Genomic DNA, 26,615 nt, shown 5'->3' with positions numbered 1-26,615 from the left:
TCAGCACTACTTCTGGTTTTCTGGTGGTTAACTGGAGGTAATAGTCTCATGGACTTTTGTGCCCCAGCTGGCTTTGAACCTTGGCCCTCAGATCTCAGCCTTCTGAGTAGCCAGGATTACAGGTGTGAGCCACCGGCACCCAGCTCTTCATTCCTTTCTAAGGTTGAATAATATTCCACTCAATGCGTTACCCCCAATCTTTTGCTTATCTATTCATCCATCCAAAGACACTTGTCTTGGCTCCATCTTTCAACTCTTATGAATAATGATATTATAAACAAAGTGGATGACATCTGTTGATGGCTCTTGATATTTCTATTCTACTGTGTATATAACAGATATATGACTGACTCACAGTTTTAAAATTACATTGCCTTCATCCCATGGTGTTTAAATCTACATGGCTCTCTGTACCTGTTCATGAAATATCCTGTGGTCTTTAAGGTTCTTCCTGACCTTAACTTCTTGATCTTACAACTTAGAAATGAATAAAAAATGAACAAAGAATGCTTTTACTTAGACCTAGAACATACATACTACTGACAGTCTATGAACTGGACCAAAGATTCTCTACTAGAGTAGGATTTTACATTTGGAAATGTTTGTTGACATTTTTGGTTTAGGAATGGGGAACAGTGCTATTATTTCCTAGTAGGCACAAGCAAGAAGGACGGATGACAAGTAATGTGCATCCTTTAGTGCACATAGCTGACTTCTATTAAAAAAAAATGTCTGCCCCACCATGGAAATATCTCTCTTCAAAGTTTAAGTCGGGGGTAAACATCAAAAATCTGTGGGAAAGTTAGGAAGAATACAGAAAATAAGTTAAATATCTAGAAAGATACTCAACAGAACATCTTGAAAAGACCCTTCAATCTCAGAGAATATGAAGAAAAGATCTGGGGTGTGTGCATGAGATAGAGTTATCCAACTGGTTTAGAAACTACCCTTTAAAGAAGATTAAGAAAGATCGGATTAAGAAGGTAAACATATATTGGCACCAAGACAAATTCATTCTTCCAAGTTAAATCGTGAAAACAGTAATAATCCTAAAAAAGAACATTTTCTTCAAGAGATGTTACCTGTAGGTTCATACTATATGGCCTTATGTATCAAGGTTTTGCTCTATTGCAGATCTCTTGGAAGGACCTCCAGGATATTGAAACAAAAGCCATATAACGAATGATTGTTGTCCTTAATGTACTATGTTATCTCTCATCTCTTTTGCTGTCCCTTGGGTATCTCATATTGTTACAGTATCTCACTTTGTTATCTGATATATTGAATTTATTTGTATTTGGTTATTTGAAATTTGATAGGGAAGGGGGGAAAACCAAGACGGGGGGGGGGGGGTTGGAGGGAGGGTAATGGGTACCAAGACATGTGAAAAGGTATCAATGTATGTGAATTAATGCACCTCTATCTGGCAAATATCACGTAACCCTTTTATTAATTACAATAAAAAATATTAAAAAAAAAAAGAGAGAGATGTTACCTGTAGGCTCTGACGCTGAACATCATCTAGAGTTGGAAGATCAGCCAGGTACTTTTCCAAGGTCTCAATTCTTCTCTGCTTTTCCTTGTTTTGTTCAGCTTCCTTCTGGCACTTCTTTTTCAGGCTATTGATGTATCTGTCCCTTGTTTTAAGCTAAACAAAAAGATTTAAGGTTCTTCAGTAGTTTTAATTATTTAAAAATAACAAAGCCGATCTCTTTATCTGAGTCTATATGGCTGTTTTATATCTTCTTGTCTTAATTTTAGCAATCATCTGCATCTGGAAATTTATCCATTTCTTCTGAGTTTTCCAACTCATGAGATTTCAAAATATTCCTTAATTATCCTCAGAGATTCGGTGATACTCATGATAAATTCCTTTTCTTTCTGTTTTTGTTAATTTGGGACTTTTCTTTTGATTAGGTTTTCTTTTGATTAGTTTTGCTACAAGTTTGTCAATTTTGTTACCTTTTCAAAGAATCAACTACATACCTCATTAATTTTTTTCTGTATTTTCCTTTAAGTGTTCATTTCTTGACTGTTTCCATCAATAACTTTCAGGTTTAGTGTATTATTTTTCTAAGACCTGGAGAGTGGGGCCAGGAGTTTAGCCTAGTGGTAGAGTGCTTACCTAGCATGCATGAAGATGGAGGTTCTATTCCTCGGTACTACATACATAGAAAAAGGCAGAAGTGGTGTTGTGGCTCAAGTGGTAGAGTTCTTGCCTTGAGAAAGCCCAAGGACAGTGCCCAAGCCCTGAGTCTAAGCCCCAGACTTGTAAAAAAAAAATTTCTAAGTCCTGGAAGCTATTGAGATTACTTTGATTTTTTCTTTTCATGGAGGTACTCGTAAGTGCTATCTTTCCCTTTTACAACTCCTATGGTCCTAGGAACTTTTAATTACTCCACTAAATGATTCAATGATCATTCAAAGTGTATTGTTAATTCTCCGTGTGTTTGTACAGTTTCTGTAGTTTCTCTAGAGAAAATAAATTTCTATTCGTTCAAATACTCGTTTTTAAGACTGAAGGAATTTAACTCTTTAGAGTTTGTTAAGACTTGCTTTGTGGCCTACAATTTCATTGGGATAAAATCCTCTGGCCTGTTAAGAAGAACATACATTCTGAAGCAGCCCGATAGAATATTCTACACAAGCCTATTAAGTTCATGTAATCTGTGGTACAGTTTAACTTTCGAGTTAAAATGACTTTTTTTGGGGGGGAGGGTCTGGACTATGGAAGTGTGGTATGAAAGTCCCCTATTCTTTCTGTGTCTCAAGTTGTTTGTCCTTGTATGTCTCCGGGCATTTCTTACTGGGTCCACACTCAGTACATATAAGTTTAAAATTGTTAGAATTTCATGATGGATTGTTCTCTTCATTAGTACATAGTAGCCTTCTTTATCTCATCCAATTAATTTTGACTTGAAGATTTTCATATCTACTTTGAGTATACCTACTGTCTGTGAAAGCACAGTAAAGCCACAAAGGACAAATGAACAAATGAATATGTGTGTGTGTGTGTGTGTGTGTGTGTGTGTGTGTGTGTGTGGCTTTTGGCCACATTAGGGCTTCCGCTGCTAACCATATTTCCTACATTTTATTTTTCAGTCCTTTATCTTCAGTGAACTAAAAAAATGAGATGATAGACTCAATAATAAAAAGAAAAGGAAAGAGTTCTTTCTGTAGGTTACTCAAAGTTTCACTCACGACGGTTTAATATACTGAGAGGCCTTTTAATCCCTCAAGGAAATACTTCAGACTTTTATAGATAGCACAAGGTTTCTCAAATTTGGGGGCAAAATGAATCACTTCAATATAAATGCCTCACCTGATCTGACACCTGGCATGGAGTAAATGACAAATATCCTATGTTAAGGAATGCTGTCATAGTCTAATACAGTTTTATCAAAAATACCTACCTTTTCCTCCAGTTTTTTCTTCTCTTCACTACACTGGTTTATTTTCTGTTTGAGGAACTCATTCAGTTGGAAAACTTCTTTCTCAGTGGATGCAAGCTTTTGCTCAAGTTCTACTTGCTGGGGCTGGGACACTGACTGCTCTAAAAACGGAGTTTGGAGAGAAGTATTCTCATATTGTGGCTATTAGGGGGAAAAAAGAATAAGTTAAGACTTTAAAATATTTCTTTTGGGCAAATTTAGAATTTCATTATACTGCAAAAAAATATAAACTTCTGTAACAGAGAGGCCCTGTATTAAATCCTAACTCTCCTGCTTCTTAAATGTACACCATGACAAAAATAAATTACTATCTCTAAGCCTTTGTTTTCTCATTCATAAAAAAGGAATAATAAAGCCTTGTTCTGGGGCCTAGAGTTTGGCCTAGTGGTTAAAGTGCTTGTCTAGCATGCATGAAGACCCGGGTTCGATTCCTTAGTACCACATATAGAAAAAAGCCGGAAGTGGTGCTGAGGCTCAAGTGATAGAGCTCTAGCCTTGAGAAAGTCCAAGGACAGTGCTCAGGCCCTGAGCTCAAGCCCAGGACTGGCAAAAAATAAATAAATAAATAAATAAATAAATAAATAATAAAGCCTTGTCCTGAAATGTTTTGTGAGTAACAGAAATAAAGATTTCGTTTCTTATGAACAGCAGAAGCTTAATTAGCAACTACTGTCAGTTTAAAAGTGTGCACAGAAAAATAAATAATACATTATTTAAAATGTATTGTGTTAAAAATTAGGGAACTAAATAAAAACTAAATCAAAATTGTCTTCTCATGTGATCATTCCTATCTAATACAAAAAGAAATGAACTTGTATTCCCTCTCCCTGTCAAATTAAAAACTTGAAACGAGGGACAGAAACCACATATACCTCTGTAGACAAATCAAAATGTATGACAGCATTATAAAACAAAGAATTACAACCAAATTTAGCTGGGTGCTGATGGCTCATGCTGATGGCTACTAAGGAAGCTGAGATCTGAAGATTAAGGCTCAAAGCCAACCTGAAAAATCTAAGAGAACTCTATGTATTTCCAATGAACCAGCAAAAAGCTGGAAATGGAAACATGGCTCAAGTGGTAGACCACCAGATGAGCAAAAGAGCTAAGCAAGAGCATAAAACCCTGAATTCAAGTCCTAATAAACACATACATGTACACCCTTACCAGCCCACCCCCCAGCCATACATACAATATGTTAGGCATTGTACCAGGGGCTAGTCAAATAGCCAGTAAAATGGGGCCAACTAATTGAATGACAATGTTATAGAAAACTCCCCCAAAAGGATGAAACCCACAAATAATTATGGGGAGATGCCATAGAAAGGAACTTGTATTGGCCCTTCGAGAATACCTGCCCAAAAGATAAGCATGCAATTCTATAAATAAATGAAATTAATCATGTGCAGAATGATTTTCAAATAGCAGGTTCTAGTGGAGACCTTTATGCACTTAAGTCTTAATCAGAGGCAAAAGGAGGCGCTCTTAAATAATTAAAGGCCATGTTAAGTAAAAAACATGTAGTGTGGGAGGAATAGGTTTTTCAAGGCTTGACTGAGCCTTTACATGGTGGCCCTGAGGTATATTTTGAAAGATAGGAGGATTTTACTCCTAAGAATGAGGAACAGGAAGAAAGACATCCTGGAGGACATTAGAGGCAAAGACAGAACACGTGCTGAGAGCTTCCATTTCTGTTTGGAGCATTCTATATGGAATGGAGAATACAGTCAAAATCTATATGGGAATCTCATTGTAGAATCCTAAGGTTGAGTTCAACTTTAATTTGTAAGAAATTATGAGACGGTACAAGATGCTTTAAGAAAATTATCAACCTTCCTTTGTAAAACTCTAAATTCCATGTCAGTAGCTGAGTGTACGGCCACTAAGTAAATTTTAGTGAGAGAAAAGGAAAGAAAGGAAAAGAGGAAAAGAGTGAGATGATTAAATGGAAAAACAAAACTGGAAGCAATCACCAGTCTGACCTGTCAGATAAAGTTAGAGTGGACATGGATGTATCATTTTAAGAACGTATTCTAATTAACAGAGCTGACAATAAAGGCAGGATTATCAATCTTCCTTCCATAGCATAAATGCATGAAATAAAATGATTAAACAAAGAGCTCAAATAAAATAGACAAACTCTGAGAAGGGTGGGGAATTGAGTGACCAATGAATTAACCATCAGGCATGCCTACCTAATGAAACTTCCTTACTGTTGGAACTGAATTAAAGGGCAGATTCCAATGAGGCCCACTGGAGAATCTGCAAAACTGACCCCTTGGTGTGCAGGGAAAACAAACCTCCTGCAGGTGGTATCAGGAAGAATAATTTGCATGAAGAGCACAAAGTAAAGAACAAAGTCAAGAATACACAAAGAAAACATATGCGGGATTGTTTACTATACCTAAGATATAGAATCAACCCAGATGCCCCCTGAGTGGATGAATAGGTCAAGAAAATGTGGTATGTATCCACAATGGAATTCTATGCTTCCATCAGAAAGGACAGGCCCCAACTCATAAGGAAATGAAAAGTGTTAGAAAAAAATTATATTAAGCAAAGTAAGCCAGACCCAAAGAAACATAGGCTGTATGTATGGTTTCCTTTATTTGTAATAGCTGAAATGTGTCTATAAATCAACAAGTTAACCCAATGGGAGTAAAAGACAAATAATTATACTTGGACGTAATTAATCAAACAGCATTCTAAACATTCTAAATTCACAATGAGAACAAAGAAAAATATTTTTAGGAGAAAATCAAATGGCACAATAGCTACGTGCACATTACCATTTAAAATGCTTATTGAAATAACTCCATGAAATGGAAACAAGAGGGTTTTTTTTTTTAAGTTGTATTGTTTGCAGGGTTTATATCCCCCTTTCAGCTTATTTCATTTGTCACTGTTTTGCATTTCTTTGTCTTGTAAAAGTTCATCTGATTTGGGGAAGTACAGAAATAGTGGGACAAAGGTTGAACTAATTTAGCAGTGATACTCACTAGACACTATGTTGGCAATGAACTATACAACTTGGGAGGAAAGGGAGTTGGGAGGGGGGAAAACTGGAAGAAATAAGGGAGAGGTGGGACTGCTCAAAAAGACCAGGAGTGTGGCCTAGTGGTACAGTGCTTGCCTTGCATGCAGCAAGATCTGGGTTCGATACTTTGGTACCACATACATAGAAAAAAGCCAGAAGTGGTGCTGAGGCTCAAGTGGTAGAGCCCTAGCCCTGAGAAAGCTCTAGGACAGTGCCCAAGCCCTGAGTTCAAACCCCAGGAGTGGCACACCCCCAAAAATGTACTCATTACCAAACTTTCATAACTGTAACCCGTCAGGACAATACCTTTACAAAAATTTTAAATGAAAAAAATGAAGTGGCAAAGAAAACAAACATGAGCTGGGAGGAGTGGCACACACTTGCAATCCTAGCCCGTTCCAGGGGGTGTGGTAAGAGTGAGATCCTGCCACCAAAACAAAAAAGTCATGGTCTGAGTTTAGCCTTGAGAGTAGAAACTCTCAAGAAAGGTTCTCAAGGAAGAGTACCCTCTTTACAAACTGCCTTGATTTTTTTTTTTTTTGCCAGTTCTGGGCCATGAACTCAGGGCCTGCGCTCTGTCCTTGGACTTTCACAGGCTAGCTCAACCACAGGAGCCACAGCACCACTTCCGGCTTTTTTCTATGTATGTGGTACCGAGGAATCGAACCCAGGTCTTCGTGAATGCTAGGCAAGCTCTCTGCCACTAGGACCCTTGCTTTGATATTTTTAAGGAAATTTCTCAATATTTCAATTATCTAATTCAAAACATTCCAGTGTTTCTAGGAACTCTTTTTATAATGTTCTTCCAGAGACTATTACCAGCCCTTGCAAACTGACTTGGAGAGCCATCTACTGGCTAATACTATGCAAAAAGTTCTTGCTTCAGCTTACATATGCCCCCCCTCCCACTTTACAGGCTTCTGATCATGTAATTACCAGAAGTGCACTATATTTAATCCACACAAAATGCTCAGAAGTTATAAGGAGTTAAGAAGTTCTACTAAAAAGACTATTATCAAAGCAAAACTATAGTTGTACAGTATAGAAATACCACTTACAAATAACAATTATTAATCTCAGTACTATATCATTAAGCCTCACTGTTATGTAACAGGGGTTATAGATAAATGAAATAATAAATTATTCTGATACATTGATATAACTGAAGTGTGCAAAGCAAGCTCAAATCTCTGGTTATCTGCTTTTCAGTATATAATATATCCGTATATTATATATATATATATATATATTTTTTTTTTTTTAGTCAGTCAGGGAATTTGAACTCTGGGCCTGGCTGTTGTCCCTGAGCTTTTCAGCTCAAGGCTAGGGCTCTACCCACCCCTTGAGCCACAGCACCACTTTCAGTTTTCTGGTGATTGGAGATGAGGATCTCATGGACTTTTTAGTGCCCAGGCTGGCTAGGGTTACAGCCACCACGTCTGGATCTTTATGATCTTTAAGTGGTTGTACAAAGGAGTTACCATGGAACTTATCAGGTTTTTAATGCCAAAGTCTTGGTTAATGTCATCCCTTTGGACATCCTCATCATCCAGCCCTTGTCCACCTCTTTCCTCTGTCTTATTAATTTTATAGGCTATACATTGGCTTTTTGTCTGCATTTTCTCCCTTTTCTACTTCAGTCATCTTCTCCTTTCCCCTTTCAGCCACCACCCCACTTCTTTCAAGTATAAATAATTCATCTGAAAACAAAGAAATATCTTCTACTTCATATGACTTTTTATATTTACAAATAGACACTAATGAAGAGGACAAGAAAAAAAGAATAAACAAAAGTATATATCACCACAAAATTAAGCTTTGCTTTTAATCCTAATTTAATTTTAAAAAAACGACTGATGGCGCTGGGAGGGTGGCCTAATGGTAGAGTGCTTGCCAGCATGCATGAAGCGCTGGGTTCAAGTCCTCAGAAAAGTGGTAGAGGAAAGCTCAAGGACAGTGCCTAGGCACTGAGTTCAAGCTCCAGGACAGAGAGAGAGAAAGAGAGAGAAAGAGAGGGGGGAAGGAGGGAGAGAGACACAAAAAAACCCTCACCAATATATAGACATATAAGAACATATAAATTATTTTTTTTACATTGCATAATTTTATTTTAAAGTATAGAAAAAGCAAAATCATAGTGACTAAACTCTGATCCAGATAGATGGTGCATTAATTCCCATACATTGATACCCTTTCACATGTCTTGGCCCCCATCTCCCTCCCCCCACCCCCACCCCTCATCTTGTTTTCCCCCCTTCCCTATCCAATTTCCAAATTATTTTTAAGCAAATTTTCTAAGGAAAAATTGGAGAAGCTCTTCTGGGCATATACATTTTGTTTAGAGCCTCAAGACCATGTGTCTGCATTTCCATTGGACTGGATTCTTCTTAGGGGCCAAAAGTAACTGTGCAACTAACAGTACATCTTCCTATTTCCAGTGCATCACCCACAGTGAATGCTAACACATGGAGAAGAGATGGGTAACTAGCTTTCAGAAGACAGGAGATCCATGAAGACAAATTCCTCATCACACTTCTGACCTCAGATTTAGCACAGTGATTATTTAAGTTATTGTTTTGCTAAATGAGGTCATTTCTGAAGAATTCATAAAACATTCATTAGGACTGAAGAAACTTCATGGTAAGGAGCAATACAGGAAAAGAGTACTAAGATTATAGAAGTAGTATCATTACATGTTTTAAGAGAGACATGCCTCCATTACATGTGTTCTAGAAAACTTTAAAGCATTAATATCTGTATCTAATGCTAAAGAAAAATGTCTGTTTTCAAGAGAAGTCCAAGTTCTCCTTGATAACATGTCAAAACACATTACATAATTTCCTGGAATAAAACTAGCCAATATAATTCTTTTTTATTTTTATTTTTGGTGAGGGGGAGAACAGGTGGGGGGAGTGTCCCAATGCTAAGGTTGAACTCAGGGTCTAAGTGCTGTCCCTGTGCTTTTCTGCTCAAGGCTAGAGCTTTAGCATTTGAGCCATAGCTCCACTTCTGGTGTTTTTGATTGCTTAATTAGAGATAAGAGTCTTCTGAACTGTCCTGTCCGGACTGGCTTCAAATTGCAATCCTCAGATCTCTGCTTACTGCGTTGCTACGAGTAGAGGTATAAGCCACCAGCACCCAGTTAGTACAAGTTTAATTTTTATTTCATAGCTCAGCTCATTTTCTTCTTTTTTTCATATATTTTTATTGTAATTAATAGAAGAGTTACATTATATTCAGCTGATTTTTTAGTTAATATTTTATGAATAATCACATCCATAAGCATGTGGAAAGTACGTTTCTTCTCAATTGATTTAGATATATAGTAGCTAATGGTTTTCTCATATTTTCCCATTAATCGAGAGATGATAAGTCTATGATAATCAAGAGAGATAAATCTATCCCAAAACATTTTTCCTGATCCAAAAGAAGAAAATACTATGATAAACATTTTAAAAAGTATTTTCAAATAAAACTATAGATAAAAGGCTAATTTGTTTTATATGTAAGAACTTCTACTAACAATAAAACCTAACACAAAGAAAGACAATTCACAGAATAAGAAATATGAATGAGTTTTCAATATATAAGAGGAATCTCAGTATCATTTTTAAGAAAAATACATCTTAAACTCATATGGAAATAACTAACCCAATCACTTGCATTTTATTTAAACTTACTGAAAGGCCAAAATCCCAAAGTTTGAGGACTCAGTGTGTGAACATGCCTGGCTGTGGTGGGGGTGGGTCTCACACACTGTTCCTAGATGGCAATTCCAGGTATCACTACAAGCCACAGACTCACACACAGTTTCATGTGTGGAGATTTAAGGTACTAGCACATGAACAAAACAATTATTTTGTGTTTTATTCGAAGCATTTTTGGGTTGTTTTTTTTTTGCCAGTCCTTGGCTGGAGCTCAGGGCCTGAGCACTATCCTTGGACTTTCTCAAGGCTAGAGCTCTACTGTTTGAGCCTCAGCACTATTTCTGGCTTTTTTCTATGTATGTGGTACCGAGGAATCGAACCCTGGTCTTCGTGCATGCTAGGCAAGCACTCTACCACTAGGCCAAACTCCCGGCCCTCAAAGCATTTTTTAATTAATAACCCTAAACAGGAAGTAAGTCAAATGTTGGTTGATTGAATATATTATACTCTATAAAATGAAAAATCATGAAGCTATAAAAACAAAGTGGTTCTGTCTATGTAATTACAGGGATACAATTGTTACATCTTCTATCATTTTATGTAAATATATTCTTATTTGCTTGCAAAAGGCAGCAATGCTACAAGGATGCTCTAGAAACTGAACCTTATGTGTGTAAGAAGGGAATGAGAATGGAGCACAATGAAAACCATACTTGCAGTTTTTCTCACACATATGAATATATAATTCAAAACAACCAAATGTAATATTAATTCAAAAATTGATTTAAAATACCCTGGTATCACAAAATAAGTCTGCAACTATCACGATTCACTTTTAAACAAGAACTGTAAAATCTTGTGTAGGCTTACCTGTAGACCAGTCACATAAGAATCTTCACAGTTCACATAATGTCCTAACATGGCATGTTGTGCCCGCAGTTCATTATCCCTTATCTTTTCGTGCAAGTGAGTAATTTGTTGCTTCTGCCTAAAAGACATAAATTGAAGTCCATCTTAAAAATATACTTTTCCAAGAAATAGTTATAAACAGAATTTTAGTATAATTCCATCATATAAGCATTTATAGATATTGTCAATTTAAGAAGTCATAATAGGAATTCTTTACAAATCACACTACTTGAGATATGCAGAATTACAGTAAGTTCACTTATACTGTACAGTAGTTTTGATATTTTATAGATTGTAGTCTCTTGAAGTCAGGCTCTGCTTTATTTGCATATAATGATTTCTACTTCCTTAGTCTGAAATTCTATTACCTTTTAAAATTAGAATGTTAATTGTATAAAGGGATTTCATTGTGGAATTTCTATACATGAATAGAATTAATATTTACCCCATCCACTATTGTTTTATCCTACTCCATTTTTAAGTTTCATTATTCTGTTTTCATACATGCACATGAACTATTTCAATCATATATGCACCTCTCTTCACAAACACTAACCAATTTAAACTCATGCCATTTTTTAAAGTTTAAATCTCACTTATAAGAGTAATATATGGTGATTGTTTTCTAGTCTAATTCCCTTTAGATTTCCAGTTCTAGCCTTTTGGAAATGGAGTATTATTTATATAAAAGAATAAAATGTCATTTGTAGGAAAATGGGCAGAACTGGAGATTATCAAGTTAGGAAAAACAAGTCTGATTTAGGAAGACAATTTTCAGGAAGACACATTTTCTCTCACATGTGAAACCTAACTGAAACATGGGAGGCCTTAAAAAGGAATTACTAGTAAGGGAATCTGGAAAGAAGGTGTGAGGGTCATGAACACTGTAATGCCCATATAAAAATGTCATGATGAATTTGTTATTTTTTTTAAAGGAGGATAGGCCAGGTAGCACATATCTGTAATTCTAGGTACTCAGAAAGCTGAGATCTGAGGATTGCAGTTCTGGGCAGGAGCGGCCCAGACACTCATAGCTCCAATTAACTACCTAAAAACTGGCAATGGAGCTGTGTCTCAAAGTGGTAGCCTTGAGCGAAAAGCTCAGAGAAAGGGTGGGGATTTTGGCCTAGTAGTAGAGTGCTTGCCTTACATGCACAATGACCTGCGTTCAATTCCTTACTACCACATATATAGAAAAAGCCAGAAGTGGCGATGTGATTCAAGTGGAAAAGTTCTATCCTTGAGAAAGCCCAAGGACAGTGCTCAGGCCCTGAGTTCAAGCAGGACTGGCCACAAAAAAAAAAAAAAAAAAAAAAAAAAAAACCTCAGAGACAGCACCCTATGTTCATGCTCCATGACTAACATAAACAAACCTAAACTTAAAAGGCAGACTGGAGGATGACAGACTGGTAGAGGAGGTGAATATTGATTTTTTTTTTTTTACTCCATAGAACTAAATGAGAAACACACACTCAAGTAATGACAAAATGAGAGTTCTCCTCTATACTGTCAAGTTCATTTACTAATAGTACTCGTCAGTTCTATCTATAAGAGTTTTAACATTCTGAAGGGATCTAGTAATTTATCCCTATACCTTACTCTGTTAACTCAGCAGCAAAAGTTGAGCAATTTGGAAATGCCAACTGTTTCAAGACTTATCACTACTGAAACAGCTCAAGCTAACCAATAACTTCGACCTCTTTTCTGTTAAAAAGAGGTCATTTCCTCTGACTGAACTTTCTGTTGTACACTAGGAAAGTTTCAAGAGTCTCTTCGGCAGGAGCTTACAATATCACACAGTGATATGCATTTGAACATAATTACGTATACTAAACAAGCATATCTGCAGCTTTCATTTTACTGTTGGCTATGATGCTTCAAAGCAGTACATTAGGGGTTTTTAACATTTAATCTTCATGTTATAAAAATGAATAAAAGATGGTAGCTGCCTAGAACAGTGGCCTCAGAAAACTTTACTGTCTGTTTATGTGGTCCCTGGTTAGAAAGAGCACGCTGTAAGCTAAGAACACCACTCATTGGCATAAATGGTTGCAGTAGCCAATGCAAAGAACAAGAAATAAGGCTGGTTTTTTGAGTGGTTATAGAAATTAATATACAGCACCTCTCTTTTTTTAGAAACAATATTGTTAGCAGTTATTTTTCTCTAAAGATTGGCTCTGCTTTGATCTGATTACTTAGTTTTACTTATTTTAAGGGTTAAAAATATTTTTCTTATGTAACTGTAGGTAACTTGCTATTTTTCAAAAAATAATATCCAGCATGTCATTTTCTGGTAAACGAACTCAAAAGGTAACAACAATACTATATCCTGGAGCAAAGTTCACAATTCTTACTTTGTGGAAGGTCCACCCAACTAGATGCCAATTCTACCTGTGAGCACTTTGGCAGGTATTTTATTTTCTTTTTTAAAGAATAACCATGGGACATACTAAATCCACTAGCACAACAATGTTCATTGCAGCACTATTTACCATAGCGATGATATGGAACCAACCTAAATGCCCCCCAGTTGATGATTGATCAGCAAGATGTGATATTTATACACAATAGAATTCTATGCTGCCATCATAAAGAACAACATTGCCCCATTTGTAAGGAAATGGAAAGACTTAGAAAAAATCATATTAAGTAAAATAAGCCAGACTCCAAGGAACGTAGGCTCAATGGTTTCCCTAATTTGTCATAATTAGTATAAACCTTTGAACTTTCCTAGCAGAGGTTTACAATAGGGCAAAACCTAGATACATAAGGCCATATAGGATGAGGCTAAATGAAAGGACCTCCAGGATATAGAAACAATAGCCATATAAGGTGTGACTGTTATTCTTAATGTACTATGTTATTTCTTATGTCTTTTGTTGTCCCTTGGTTATTCTCATATTGTTACAGTATTTTACATCTTACCTTGGTATCTGACATATTCTATATATGTTTATTTGTTTATTTGAAATAGGATAGGGAAGGGAAGGAAAACAAGATGAGGGGAGGAGGTGAGGGAAAAATGGGGACAAAAACATGAGAAAGGGTAGCAATGATTGTTAAGTAATGAGCCTTCTATATGGCGAATATAATGTAACCCTTCTATTAATTACAATAAAAAATTTTAAAAAAAGAATAACCATGGGCCAAGCCCTGGGTTCAATTTCTCAGTACCACATACTCAGAAGAAGCCGGAAGTGGCCCGAGGCTCAAGTTGCAGAGCTCTAGCCTTGAGCAAAAGTGTCCAAAGACAGTACCCAGGCCCTGAGTTCAAGCCCTAGAATGACAACAACAAAAAAAAATGTTCCTTGATGCCATGCTTTTGAAAAGAATAGATAGAATGTGAACATGGAATTGGTAATGCCTGGGCACAGGAAAAGTGCAAGATTTCTATGAATGTTTGCTACAACAAAAACCTATAGAGCATATGCATCTCTAAGCTAATTGAGGGAGTGTACTTCCAGGGGAAGTTCAGGCCCTAAGCATATTCTCTATTTCTCTTGGAAGACTACTTGCTGAAAATCTCTTCCTCATAATGTATAAAGGATTAGTCCACTTTTTTAGAAAAAATATTCATTTCAAGTATACACAGTGAATTTTCCATGTTAAAAATACATCTTGAAGAAGGGCACCAGTAGCTCATGTCTGTAATCCTAGCTACTCAGGAGGAAGAAACCTGAACACAGTTCAAAGGCAGCTCAGACAAGAAAGTCTATGAGACTTTTATCTCCAATTAACCTCTAAAAAAAAAACTGGAAATGGAGCTGAAACCCAAATGGTAGGGATAGCACCTAGGCCCTGAGTTCAAGCTCAAGGACTGGCAAGTGTACGTACACAGATGCAGATGCATACACACACTTACAAAAATACATATCTATCTAGAATGACTCATATGAAAGATATATCTGTATTAGGAACTTGTTTTAAATCTTTATTTATTTTATTGAGACAGTCTCATTGCATAGTTCAAGCTTGCCTGGACTCACTACAGAGCCCAGGTTTGGCCTTAGACTGGGAATTCTGCTTCAGCCTCCACTGCTGCTACTATTACTGTCAGCTTGTGTTTTTACATAGCTTCTTCCTAGGATTAGTGAAAAGGATTTTTAGAATCTTCTTTTCCTTTGTCAGGTATGGGAGTAGCAAGCTTTAGGCATATATGACATCCTAGGATCTGGTCAAGATGTTGGGTACATAGTAGAGAACATAAAAGTCCAAGACGTTACGTCTTATTTACATTCCAGTGCATCTTCTTTACCACTGGCTCAACTTCCGAGCAAAACTTTTCCAACTACTACTAAGTTATGATTCAATTTTAAGACTGAAGTCTTTTAAGCAAAATAAGCAATAATATGAATATAGAAAAAAATTATTTTCCTGAAATTATTTTCCTATTATCATAAGATGTATTGCATTTGGTTATCCAAAAGTGTGCCTAAATAATTCAGAAACAATACATATCAAAGATCATGTAACATAGCTGCATCATGGATTATCAGAATAATCATGACACTATTAAGTATAATGCCTTTCTAAACATTTGGAATGGCCCCCAAACTTCCACAACTCTTATTTGTTTCTAAACATCTGCTATTTCCATCATTTAAATGGCTTCAGACCTAATATATACTAATATAGTTGATAGACTCCAAAAGTAAAATACAGAGACAATATTTTATACCTCTGACAAGGAGTTAGCATTGTAGTCAATTTGCTGAACGTAAGTACGAAAAGGGAAGGACTATGTGAACAATGCATTGCATTCAAGTGAATGAAGATGGAACAGACATATGAATAAACCAGTCCTCTGGACAGAAGACATGAGGCATCAATGCATTTTTAAGTTTCAACTTCAAGTGCTATGCAGTGGGGAAAAAAGGGCATTTTTTTCACTAACTTACATTTCTAAATGCCTGAATACTATGTAGTTAAACTTTGACTCACCGATCAATGACAATTTCTTTCTGCCTTAAAAGTCCTTCTTTGATTTTCAGCACGGATTCCCACTTACTGAAATCCTGAAAGCCAGAAGGTGAATAACTCTGACGAGAAGATCCAGTCAAAACCTGCAGAAACATGGTACACTATTAGTATACTACGAAGTGTCGCACCAAAATATTTATCTTCCTTTTCATTTTTATTATATATATCATGTTATACATTTATTATAATATTGTATATGCTATATAAAATATATATAATTTTCATTAAAACACTGAGAAAATCTACTTTTAAAAACTATCACATTTGGGCCTATAGGCTCACACCTATAATCCTAGCTCCTCAGGAAGCTGAGATCTGAGGATCAAGATTCAAAGTCAGCTCGGCCACAAAAGAACTTGAGACTCTTATCTCCAAACACCTCAAAAAGGAGAAGTGGGACTGGCTCAAGGGTAGGGCAATATCCTTGAGCTGAAGAGAAGAGGGACAATGCCCAGGCCCTGGAGTAGGGCAGTAGCCTTGAGCTGAAGAGCTCAGGGACAGAGGCCAGTTCAAGCCCAGTGATTCACAAACAAACGAACAAACAAAAACTATCACATTTGTGATAAATCAGATTTTGTGAACACTGCATAATACAAGAATTTTAGACAAGTTCCAAAGTAAATATGTAAGTCTAGTGAAGAATTGGGGAAAAGGCATGGGTCAAGTGATAAGGAAACTGCATAGCAAGTATGTCCTGAGTTCAAACCATACACCATCAAGAGGGGAAAAAAAAAAAAAAAAAAAAGGCAGTAGAAAAAAGAATGACAGGGGCCAGGAGTGTGCTTGCCTAGCATACGCGAAGACTCAGGTTTCATTCCTCGGTACCACATGCATAGAAAAACCTGTAAGTAGTGCTGTGGCTCAAGTGGTAAAGCTCTGGCTCAAGTGGTAGAGCTCTAGCCTTGAGAAAGCCCAAGAACAGTGCTCAGGCCCAGAGTTCAAGCCCCATGACTGGCAGAAAAAGAGAGGGAGGGGAAGAGGGTGAGAGAAAGAAAGAGAAGAGGAAAAGAAAAAAAAAGAATGACAACAGGGCATTTGAATAAGCTAGTAATACTATCTACAAGATCTTGTTCTCATTATTTTGCAATAGTAGAAGCTCTTTAAAAATGAAAACTTAGGGGCCAGGAGTTTGGCCTACTGGTAGAGTTACCTACCTAGCATGGACAAAGATCCAGGTTCAATTCCTCGGTACCACTTAGAAAAAAGCCAGAAATGGTGCTGTGGCTCAAGTGGTAGAGCTCCAGCCCTGAGAAAGCCCAAGGACAATGCCCAGACCCTGAGTTCAAGGCCCAGAACTGGCAAAAAAAAAAAAATGAAAACTTAATCACTGCTTCAGAAAGGAGTACAATAAAGAAACAGACTGTGGTCACCTACACAAACCTTAGGATGATGACAGCAAAATCAATGCAGTGTTGTTAGAATTTTGACTTTTTGTACCTTGTATGTGTATCCAAAGAAAATATGACTACTATGCAAATAATTTGGATCACATACTTTGTAGGCTGAGGAAAATTTACAATACTTCATTAATATCAATTATCAGGTCCTGAATAATATACTTTAAAACTTCTGATAATTTCCTTATTCTTAACATGGTGGCATCCACTGTTTTATCCCTGACAATGGTAATCTGCATCTTCCTATTGTCTTTCTTGTTATAATTGGCACTTTGTCAATTTTAGTAATTTTTTTCAACTATGTTTTTTTTCATGATGCTTTTGACCATTTTTTTTTTTGATTTATGGAACTGAAACCCGCTTGTACTCTTTTTTTTTTTTTTTGCCTGTCCTGGGTTTGAACTCAGGGCCTGAGCACTGTCCTTGGGCTTTTTCAAGGTTAAAGCTCTATCACTTGAGCCACAGCACCATCCAGCTTTTTCTATGTATGTGGTACCGAGGAATCAAACCGGGTCTTCGAGTATGCCTGGCAAGCACTCTACCTTTTTGCCCATTTTTTAAAAACTTGACTTTACCAATTTGTTTTTTTGCTTTTCATTCCCTCTATCTGCTTGTTTAGGGAATGCTAAGACCTTTCCTTCTTTTCCCCCAGTACTGCCCAGTTAAACTCAGGGCTTGAGCTTGCTAGGCAGGCCTTCTTCTTCAGCCATGTCTTTAGCCCTAAGGATCTTTCCCTTTTTTGAATGTAACTTTCCACCACTATACTATTTACTATATCCCACAAACTTTGACATTTTCATTTGTATTTATTTAGAAGTATATTGTCTAGTTTCAATAATTCAAAAAACTGGTAGTAACTTGAAATAAAATGGACTCAAATAATGTATTTTAACATCGTATTTTATGATAATCCTATGCTAATGTGGATATATTTTATTTATGAGTAGTAACAATAAAATTTCTCTAAAAATAATTTCAGGTAAATGTTTGCATTAAGCAAGAAGAATTTGTTATAACATATATGTTAACAAAACAAGAAAAAACTAATACCTGCAGTAAATGTATGCAACAAAACATTAATATTCCATAGTAAAAAAAATAGGCCCAGGACTGGCAAATAATAATAATACAATTATTAGAGATGACCATGAAATGAAAATATAAAGGATGCTGATTTCAACAAATTTGAGAAGGAACAGAAAATTTATCATCAAACACATTTCAGAATCTGTAATGATATTATATAGATTTTACTTAAAGCAAAGGTACACTTTCTAAGTCTTTTTTTTTTCCTCTCCAGTCCTGGGGTTTGAGTTCAGGGCCTGGGCATTGTCCCTGAACTTCTTTTGCTTAAGGCTAGGCACTCAACTACCACTTGAGGCACAACACCACTTCTGGCTTTTTCTGTTTATGTAGTACTGAGGAATTGAAACCAGGTCTCCATGTATGCGAGGTAAGCACTCTATCATTAGGCTACATACCCAGCCTGGCTTATACGGTTTTGTTTTTTGGGTTTTTTTTTGCCAGTCCTGGGTCCTGAATCAGCCTGGGCACTTGTCCTTGGGCTTTGTCAAGGTTAGCACTCTATCACTGAAGGTACAGTACCACTTCTGGCTTTTACTGGGTGTGTGGTACCAAGGAATCAAACCTGGGTCTTTGTGCATGCTAGGCAAGCACTCTATCACTAGGCCAAACTCTATCTACATCTTTATATAGCTTTATATGGTCGTTGCCAAACTTGGGGAAAAGAAAAAAAAATCTCATTTAGATATTTTACTTAAAAATGCTTAAGACACTTAGTGTGTGTGTGTGTGTGTGTGTGTGTGTGTGTGTGTGTGTGTGTGGTTAGGCAATAGTGATGTACTAACCAAAGAACAGTAACACTACATGTAAGTTTTTTTTTTTTTTTCCAGTTGTAGGGCTTGAACCTGGGGCCTGGGCACTGTCCCTAAGCTCTTCAGCTCATTTATTGCTCTACCACTTGAGCCACAGTGCCACTTCCAATGCAACTCTTAACTACAGAAATTTACTGGAAGTATCTAGTTATAAGTGAATAGGAGTAGACAACATTTTTGACAATACCCAACACATACTACTGAGGTCAAACCCAGATGTCAAAATATATCATTTAGTGGACAAACATACTTCTAATAAAAGTTTACTATGTACAGCTGAAAATAGCTCAAAATTCTTTGGCCTGGACAAACAATGTTAATTTTAGATAGTGCAGTGCTACCTCACTTATGTGGAATACACACTCTGCGGTTCTTCTAGTTTGTTATCTGTCTCCTTCACTTGCCTTTGTCCTGTAACACATGCATCACTCACAACATGTCAAATAGCACTGTAAATCTTCCTCTAGTTCCTAGAACCATCTAGCTAAAGAGATACTTTACAAGTACTTTTTGGCTAGAGAATATGTTAGCACACCAAAAAGCATTTAAATTCTTTAGGCTTGGTAATGAAGATGAAAATACGCTACAAATAGCAGAAACAAATCCCTTTATTCACCAAGAGAAGAACATGCATTATATCATTATTAAAAGCTATGCATGTAAATATATACACAAATATACACAATATGTTGAGCCCACATAGTTACCAGGAGAACATTACCATGTGTTTTCCATTATCTAACAAAAACACATTTTAAAAATCTTTTAGCCAACTCTTCCAAAGCCATTTTGACCTGCAAATTAAAAATTTTTGTAGTGTTTATATATGTACATACATATATATAATGGTTCATATATTCAACATATATTTGTTGTGTGTACATAAAGGGAATCTTTAAATATTTCTGATTTCTATTAAGTTAAACCACCAAAATGCAATCAATTTTTTACTTTTGGAATATTTTTTTCACCTCAAAAATTAATTTGTTTTATGTCTATTGTGTTGGTATTGTTGTGTGTTAATCCCAACGAAGGAAAGATCCACACATAAAGTTATCAAAATTCGGTAGTAAATCACTTTCCTTAAATGAGATTAATACAAATAAAGCTAAGATAGTCACATAAACTTAATCATGAATTTTACTTATATAATAGCATGCAGAACAGAATCCAACCTTTTAATGCACTAAGTAAAAAGAAAAAAAAAGGAAAAGAAGAGAAAAAGAAAAGTGTGGTTGGATGACAGGGCTCATGTCTGTAATCCTAGCTATTTAGGAGTTAGAAATTAGGAAGATCATAGTTCAAGGTCTGCCCAAGCGGGAATGCAAGACTAATCAGTAGGTAGGTATGGTGGTACCAGTTATTATCCTTCCTATGTGTAAAGTTTAAGTAGGTAGACTTTGGTCCAAGCAAGTCAGACATACACTCAATATTCTACATAAAAATTAGTAAAGGCAGGGCTGGGAGTTTGGCCTACTGGTAGAGTGCTTGCCTAGCATGCACAAAGACCCAGGTTCGATTCCTCGGTACCATGTACATAGCAAAAAAGCCAGAAATGGTGCTGTGACTTAAGTGGTAGAGAGAAAAATCCAGGGACAGTGCTCAGGCCCTGAGCCCAAGCAAAAAAAAAAAAAAAAAAATAGTAAAGGCAAAAAAGTCTGAAAGTCTAGCTCAAGGTAGAATACTTATAAGTTCAGAGTCTTGAGTTGAATTCCCAATACTAATAAAAAGGAAAAAAAGAAAAGGAAGAAAGAAACAAAACTATTTTAGGGGTCAACAGAAAATATTCTCGGGTAGATTGTTTTATTTATTTGTCAGTCCTGGGGATTGATTTCAGGGTCTGGGTGCTATCTTGAGCTTATTTTGCTCAAGGCTAGTGTTCTATCACTTGAGACACTTCTGAGTATGCGGTAGTTTGTTGGAGGCTAAGAGTCACACTGGCTTTCCTGCCTAGGCTGACTTCAAATCATAACAGACCACTAATCTAGTTCATTATGGAGTCTATACCACACCCAATCAACAAAAAGTGGGGAAGTATATTTCTCAGCTTTTAAGTAATTCCAAAACCATTTTCAGCTCCCCTAATAGGCACTGAAATTACAGGGATGTAGTATTATTTATGACTGCAGTTCATTTCCCAGCTTAGTCTATAAACAAGGTCTTATCTGATATTCAGCTCAGTATCTGACATTGTTTAAATATACCAGTTGATTTTAAATTTTGTAAATATTTACAGAAGCTTACCATCATTTCAAATATCTATACTTAAAATTTGTCATCTTCAAAGCAATGGTGCATAGGATGGAATAATATACTGTAGCTTTAACGTTCATATAGGACAATGACTAGTCCACAAACTGACATCTGAATACCTATCAGGGCTTTCAGGTACTTGAGGACATGCTTACCTCTGTCAGGCCCAAGGACACTTTGCCTAACCTACAGAACTCATCTAATTTTATTTTGCTATAAAATAATGATGAATTGGAAAAATGGTCTTTAATAGCTATACTCTTTTGAAAGCAGTTGATTGTCTAGATTGGATTACATAGGATTCCTAATTATCCAAGCTTGGTTCTTGGATATTTTATTTTGCATGTTAGATTTTAAGTATTAATGCTAAAGTCAACAGTAAATTTCAGACTAAGCAATAGCTTTTTAAAAGAGAACACACTAACAGCCTAATAAGCAACTTTGTCTAGTATCTACATGTAAGACTAAGCACAGAACCTTTGTCCTTCTGAATTAGGCGCACTTTGTGTCATCTCCAAAACCATTCATTTCCCTGCAAACAACATAATTTCATTCTTCTTTATGGCTAAATAATACTTCATTATATATGTATACCATATTTTCTAGGTAGCCAGAAAATCGCCATTACAAGACGGCGCCGATTCCCGCTGTTTGCCTTGTTCTTCTGTATCTGTTGATCCGTGAAGTTAAGGAAATAGAATGCTTAGTCACGGCTCCTCCTGCGTGATCGGAAGTCTGCCTGCCGCCATATTAGGGTCCGCCCAAAGTGTGCTATATGACTGGCTTGTTTACAAGAGGAAGCAAAACTGATTGGTTAAGAGAGCCTTATAAGGCGGGGTTAAGAGGAAGTGGGAGGAGAAACGAAGGAGAAACGAGAGAGAGACGGAAGGAGAGAGAAACTGCGAGCTCGCTGAATAAAACGTGGCTTGAGAAGAAGTTCTAATTGTTGCGATTTTCCTTGTTGGCGGAGGGGATCGCAACAATATTTTTTACTCATTCATCAGTTGTAGGGCATCTGGGCCTTTTCTGTACCTTCACTATCATGAATGGAACAGTAAATACATGTGTGCAAGAGTCCCTTTTTTTTTTATACTTACATTTCTTCAGACATAGGCCCAAGAGTGGTACTGCTGAAACATATGATAATTCTGTTTTTAGGATTTTTTTTTCAAGGAACCTCCATACTAGTAGCACAAGTTCACATTCCAACTAACAGTCAGTTAGGGTTCCTTTCCCCCTTCATCCTTCACCAGGTTGTTTTGTTCCTGATGACAGCCATGACTGGAGGAAGATGAAACCTCAAAGTCATTTTGATATGCATTTCCTTTATGCTCAGGAATACTGAGAATTTCCTCATGTATTTATTGACCACATATATCTTCTTTCCATAATTTTTATTACATGCAAATTGTGAATTGAAGTTATTTGGGGGGAATTAAAACATACACAGGATCATAATACATATGTTATACACAAGATACATGTTTAATAAGCATGTTTGTAATCCAAAATAATCATTACCTTGAATGATGAGAACTGGGGCAACATTGGCAAGACCATATATGTTAACATATCGTCTTTTACGGGGCTATCATAGGAATTGTCCTTGTGCTTGAGTCAGGATCTCCCTATTATAGCTCAGGCCTTGAACTCAGCATACTAATTTAGCCTCACAAAGGCTAGGATTAATAGGTGTGTGTCACTATGCCTGACTATGTGCTTTGGTACTATAATATGGGGATTTCCTGGGAAATCCTTACTAAAATAGTAATAAATCTTTTAAGAGAAAATAAATGTTAATATATCAAATGGTTTTAAAAACACACACAGGACGTCAGCATGGAGCACAGGTTGTTAGGCTCAGATGCAGGTCCTGTTGGATGTGGATCTGCCAGGGTTTCTGGCTGTCGCTCCTGCAGCCCACCACTTGTACATACCAGCACAACCACAAACATTTCACAGGAAGACCCCCCAGAAATGGTAGCAGTGAGCACTCAGATGATTAAGACTGTCAAGAGAATGCTGGAGATGGGAATGAGGGAGTACTGATGAGGTCAAAAGTCAGTTCCACATCTGTTGAATGTATTGCCCTAAAACACCCTTTAAAAATAAAGTAGAAATAGGAGTGTGCAATCTATAACTAAATGTGGCCTGCTGTCTTTTGTGCTTTTTAAATAAACACTTTTAATTTTTAAAAAGAACTTGAGCAAAATTTTTAAAATCAAACAAAGATGATATACACAGGCATTGTTAAGAATGATAATCAAGGACTTATTTAGAACCCAAGGGAAAAGAATACAACTTCTCTAGTTTAGAAAAATAGCTCAGGGGCCGGGAATTTGGCCTAGTGGTAGGGTGCTTGCCTATCATGCACAAAGACCCAGGTTCAACTCCTCGGTATCACATACATAGAAAAAAAAAAGCCAGGAGTGGTGCTGTGGCTCAAGCGGTAGAGCTCTAGCCTTGAGAAAGTCCAAGGACAGTGCTCAGCCCCTGAGTCCAAGCCCAGGATTGCCGCCCCCCCCCAAAAAAAAGCTCAAATTGGGAAGCAAAGAATTATATAATTATATATAGCATGTCCTTCATTCCTTTTTTGTTGCTGTTGCTTTTCGTCAGTACTGGAGTTTGAATGCAGGACTCTGTGCTTCTAGCAGGCACTCTGCCACTGAGCAACGCTCCCCTCTCTTTTTACTGTATTTTTCAGGATGCCTTTTGCTTTTTTGCCTACGGCCAGCGTGAAACTTCCATCCTACTACATAGGCTATCTCATGGAGCTAGTATCATAAGCTGGTTTACTGGTTGAGCCAGGAAGTACCACTATTTATTTTGTCCTGGCTGGCATCAAACTTTGTTCCTTTTGATCTCCAATTTCCCAATAGTTGTGATTTAAGATGTAAGCCACCCACACTCTGCCCTTCCTTCCTTCTTACCATCCAGCACAAATACTTACTTGGTTATTCTCCTTTCCTATGAATGTAAATTACTACTCCCCACATTCCTGTAATCCTAACTACTAAAGAGTCTGAGATCAGAGGATCACAGTTTGAAGCCAGCCCAGGAAGAAAAAAGTCCCTAACTCCAATTAACCACTCAAAATCTGGAAGTGGAGCTGCAGCTAAAAGTGGTAGAGTGCTAGCAAGAAAAAGGGCTCAGAGACAGCACCCAGTCCCCAAGTTCAAGCCCCCAAGCAAAGGAAAAAAATCACGTTCTCCTCTTTCCTACAGGATAGTTAAACTGCTCCTAATATTTCCACAGAATAACTCACAGAATCTTTCTCTGTCCCCACTTCATTACTTTACTTGTCTTCACTCAATAGGTATTAAAATCACCATGGGCAAGATCTATGAGACATAAGTACACTGAAACAAATAAGTGGCAGGGCATGGTGGCACACAACTGTTAATACCAGCACTCAGGAGACAGAGGCAAGAGGATGATCAGTTTGAAGAAACCTGAGAGACCATAGCAGGAGTCTGTCTCAAATGAGAGAGGAAAAAAGGAAGAAATGGGAGGAGGAGGAGAAAAAGGAAGAGGAAAAGGGAGATGAGGAGGCAGAACAATAGTGGCAATAATAACAGGAGGCCCATGTAAAACTGTTTGGCATTAAGGAAGGGACAGCTTCACAGCAAAGATAAATTGACATAGCACTCTGATGGGAATAACGGTTGGTAGGACATTCCTACAAAAAGTACCCAGGCTTAAAATAGAGCAGTAACCTTTCCAGGGGGTCACATGGAACTGTACAGAGGCAGAGCACAGGACACAAAGGAATGTGATAATAGACAAACAAGAAAGACAAGGCCTAAAATACAAAGCTAAACAGTTTGGATTTTAGCCCACTGAAACAGTCTCTTTCAAAAAAGGGCTATCTCAGGTAACTATAGAAATAGTTTCTAATACAAAATTTATTTTGGTATAACAGATTCTTTTGGGAACTGGTGAAACCTACTGATCTGTCTCAGAATGCTTTTCTATACATAAAACAAACCAGATTGCAATAAATTTTGTAGATACTGTACACTGAAGGTAATGGAGTGCAGATGTAGCCTGTGTATAATGATTCCTTCTGATAGGATTCAGGACCAACTTGTAAGATACAGCATGCTAGATATAAGAACAGTAGAAGCAAGAAAACCACGTTCACCTTCTTCTCACTCATCTCCTCTGAAGCAGATCAAATAAGCAAAGAAATCTCTTCTTGACCTTCTTCTAACCTTTCCTTCCACTGTGAGAGGCTCTCACTATTCCTAAAGGAAAAATGCCTTTTCTCTGAAGGCACAAGAGAGGGACGATATGAACCAACAGGCCCTGCTCAGCTCCCTCTTGTTTATGATCAGACCACAACTCCTTTGTCAAAGCACATTTTTCTCTGACAATCCAACAAGATACATTTGACCTGTTTCCATGGGTCTTCATTTCCTTATGTTTCTATATCATGTAAAACTTAAACTTGTATGCTTTTCCTTTTTGTTAGAGAGATCTCATCCTTGAACTTGCAATGAATGAGGAAATTTTCCCTATTCTACCTTACTCTAAAGAGTAAAGTTTGGAAAAGAAGAGGAGGAAAGAGTGATTTTACAGGGAAAAAGCAAATTAATTCAGTCAGATGTTGGAGGTTTAACATCAATCATGATCAGTCCCATTAACAGCCTATACTTTGGTGATATAATAGAAACTACACCTCTCTGGACTTCATATCCAAAACCAATTACCCATACTAAGCAACATGTGGGGGACATACCACATAGTATCTGACCAATATTGTTCAGAACCACTAGTACTGTCAAAATAGGGAGGTCTGAGAAATTGTCACAATTGAAGAGGCTGAAAGAGATATGATTTCTAAATTTAATAAGTGTTATCTTGGATTCCATCCTTTTACAGAAAAAAAAGACACAAAGGAAAGCAATCTGAACCATATATATATATATATATATTTGGCCCCGGGGGGGGGGGGTCAGGGAGCTTGAACTCAGCCTGGGTGCTGTCCCCACCCTCTTCAGCTCAAGGCTACTGCCCTACCCCTGGAGCCCATGCCCACTTCC

At 37.0% G+C, this 26,615-nt stretch overlaps 1 protein-coding gene across 3 annotated transcripts in view; it reads right to left on the bottom strand.

The window, feature by feature from the left end:
* The window catches only part of Cep85l (centrosomal protein 85L), an 86,402-nt gene that overhangs the window by 20,269 nt on the left and 39,518 nt on the right, over nucleotides 1-26,615 (bottom strand). For all 3 annotated transcript variants that reach the window (XM_090338219.1, XM_090338220.1, XM_090338221.1), the window contains exons 4-7: nucleotides 15,987-16,108; nucleotides 11,007-11,124; nucleotides 3,414-3,593; nucleotides 1,496-1,648 (exon numbers count right to left, since the gene is read on the bottom strand). In XM_090338219.1, the coding sequence (XP_090194345.1) occupies nucleotides 1,496-1,648; nucleotides 3,414-3,593; nucleotides 11,007-11,124; nucleotides 15,987-16,108 (573 nt within the window). The remainder of the gene's footprint in view (nucleotides 1-1,495; nucleotides 1,649-3,413; nucleotides 3,594-11,006; nucleotides 11,125-15,986; nucleotides 16,109-26,615) is intronic.

Source organism: Megascapheus bottae, chromosome 8, assembly GCF_031878675.1.
Source record: "Megascapheus bottae isolate mThoBot1 chromosome 8, mThoBot2.hap1, whole genome shotgun sequence".
In the NCBI taxonomy this organism is placed as follows: domain Eukaryota; kingdom Metazoa; phylum Chordata; class Mammalia; order Rodentia; family Geomyidae; genus Megascapheus; species Megascapheus bottae.
Note: the sequence above shows the minus strand (reverse complement) of the source record. Positions and strands in the feature narration are given on the sequence as shown.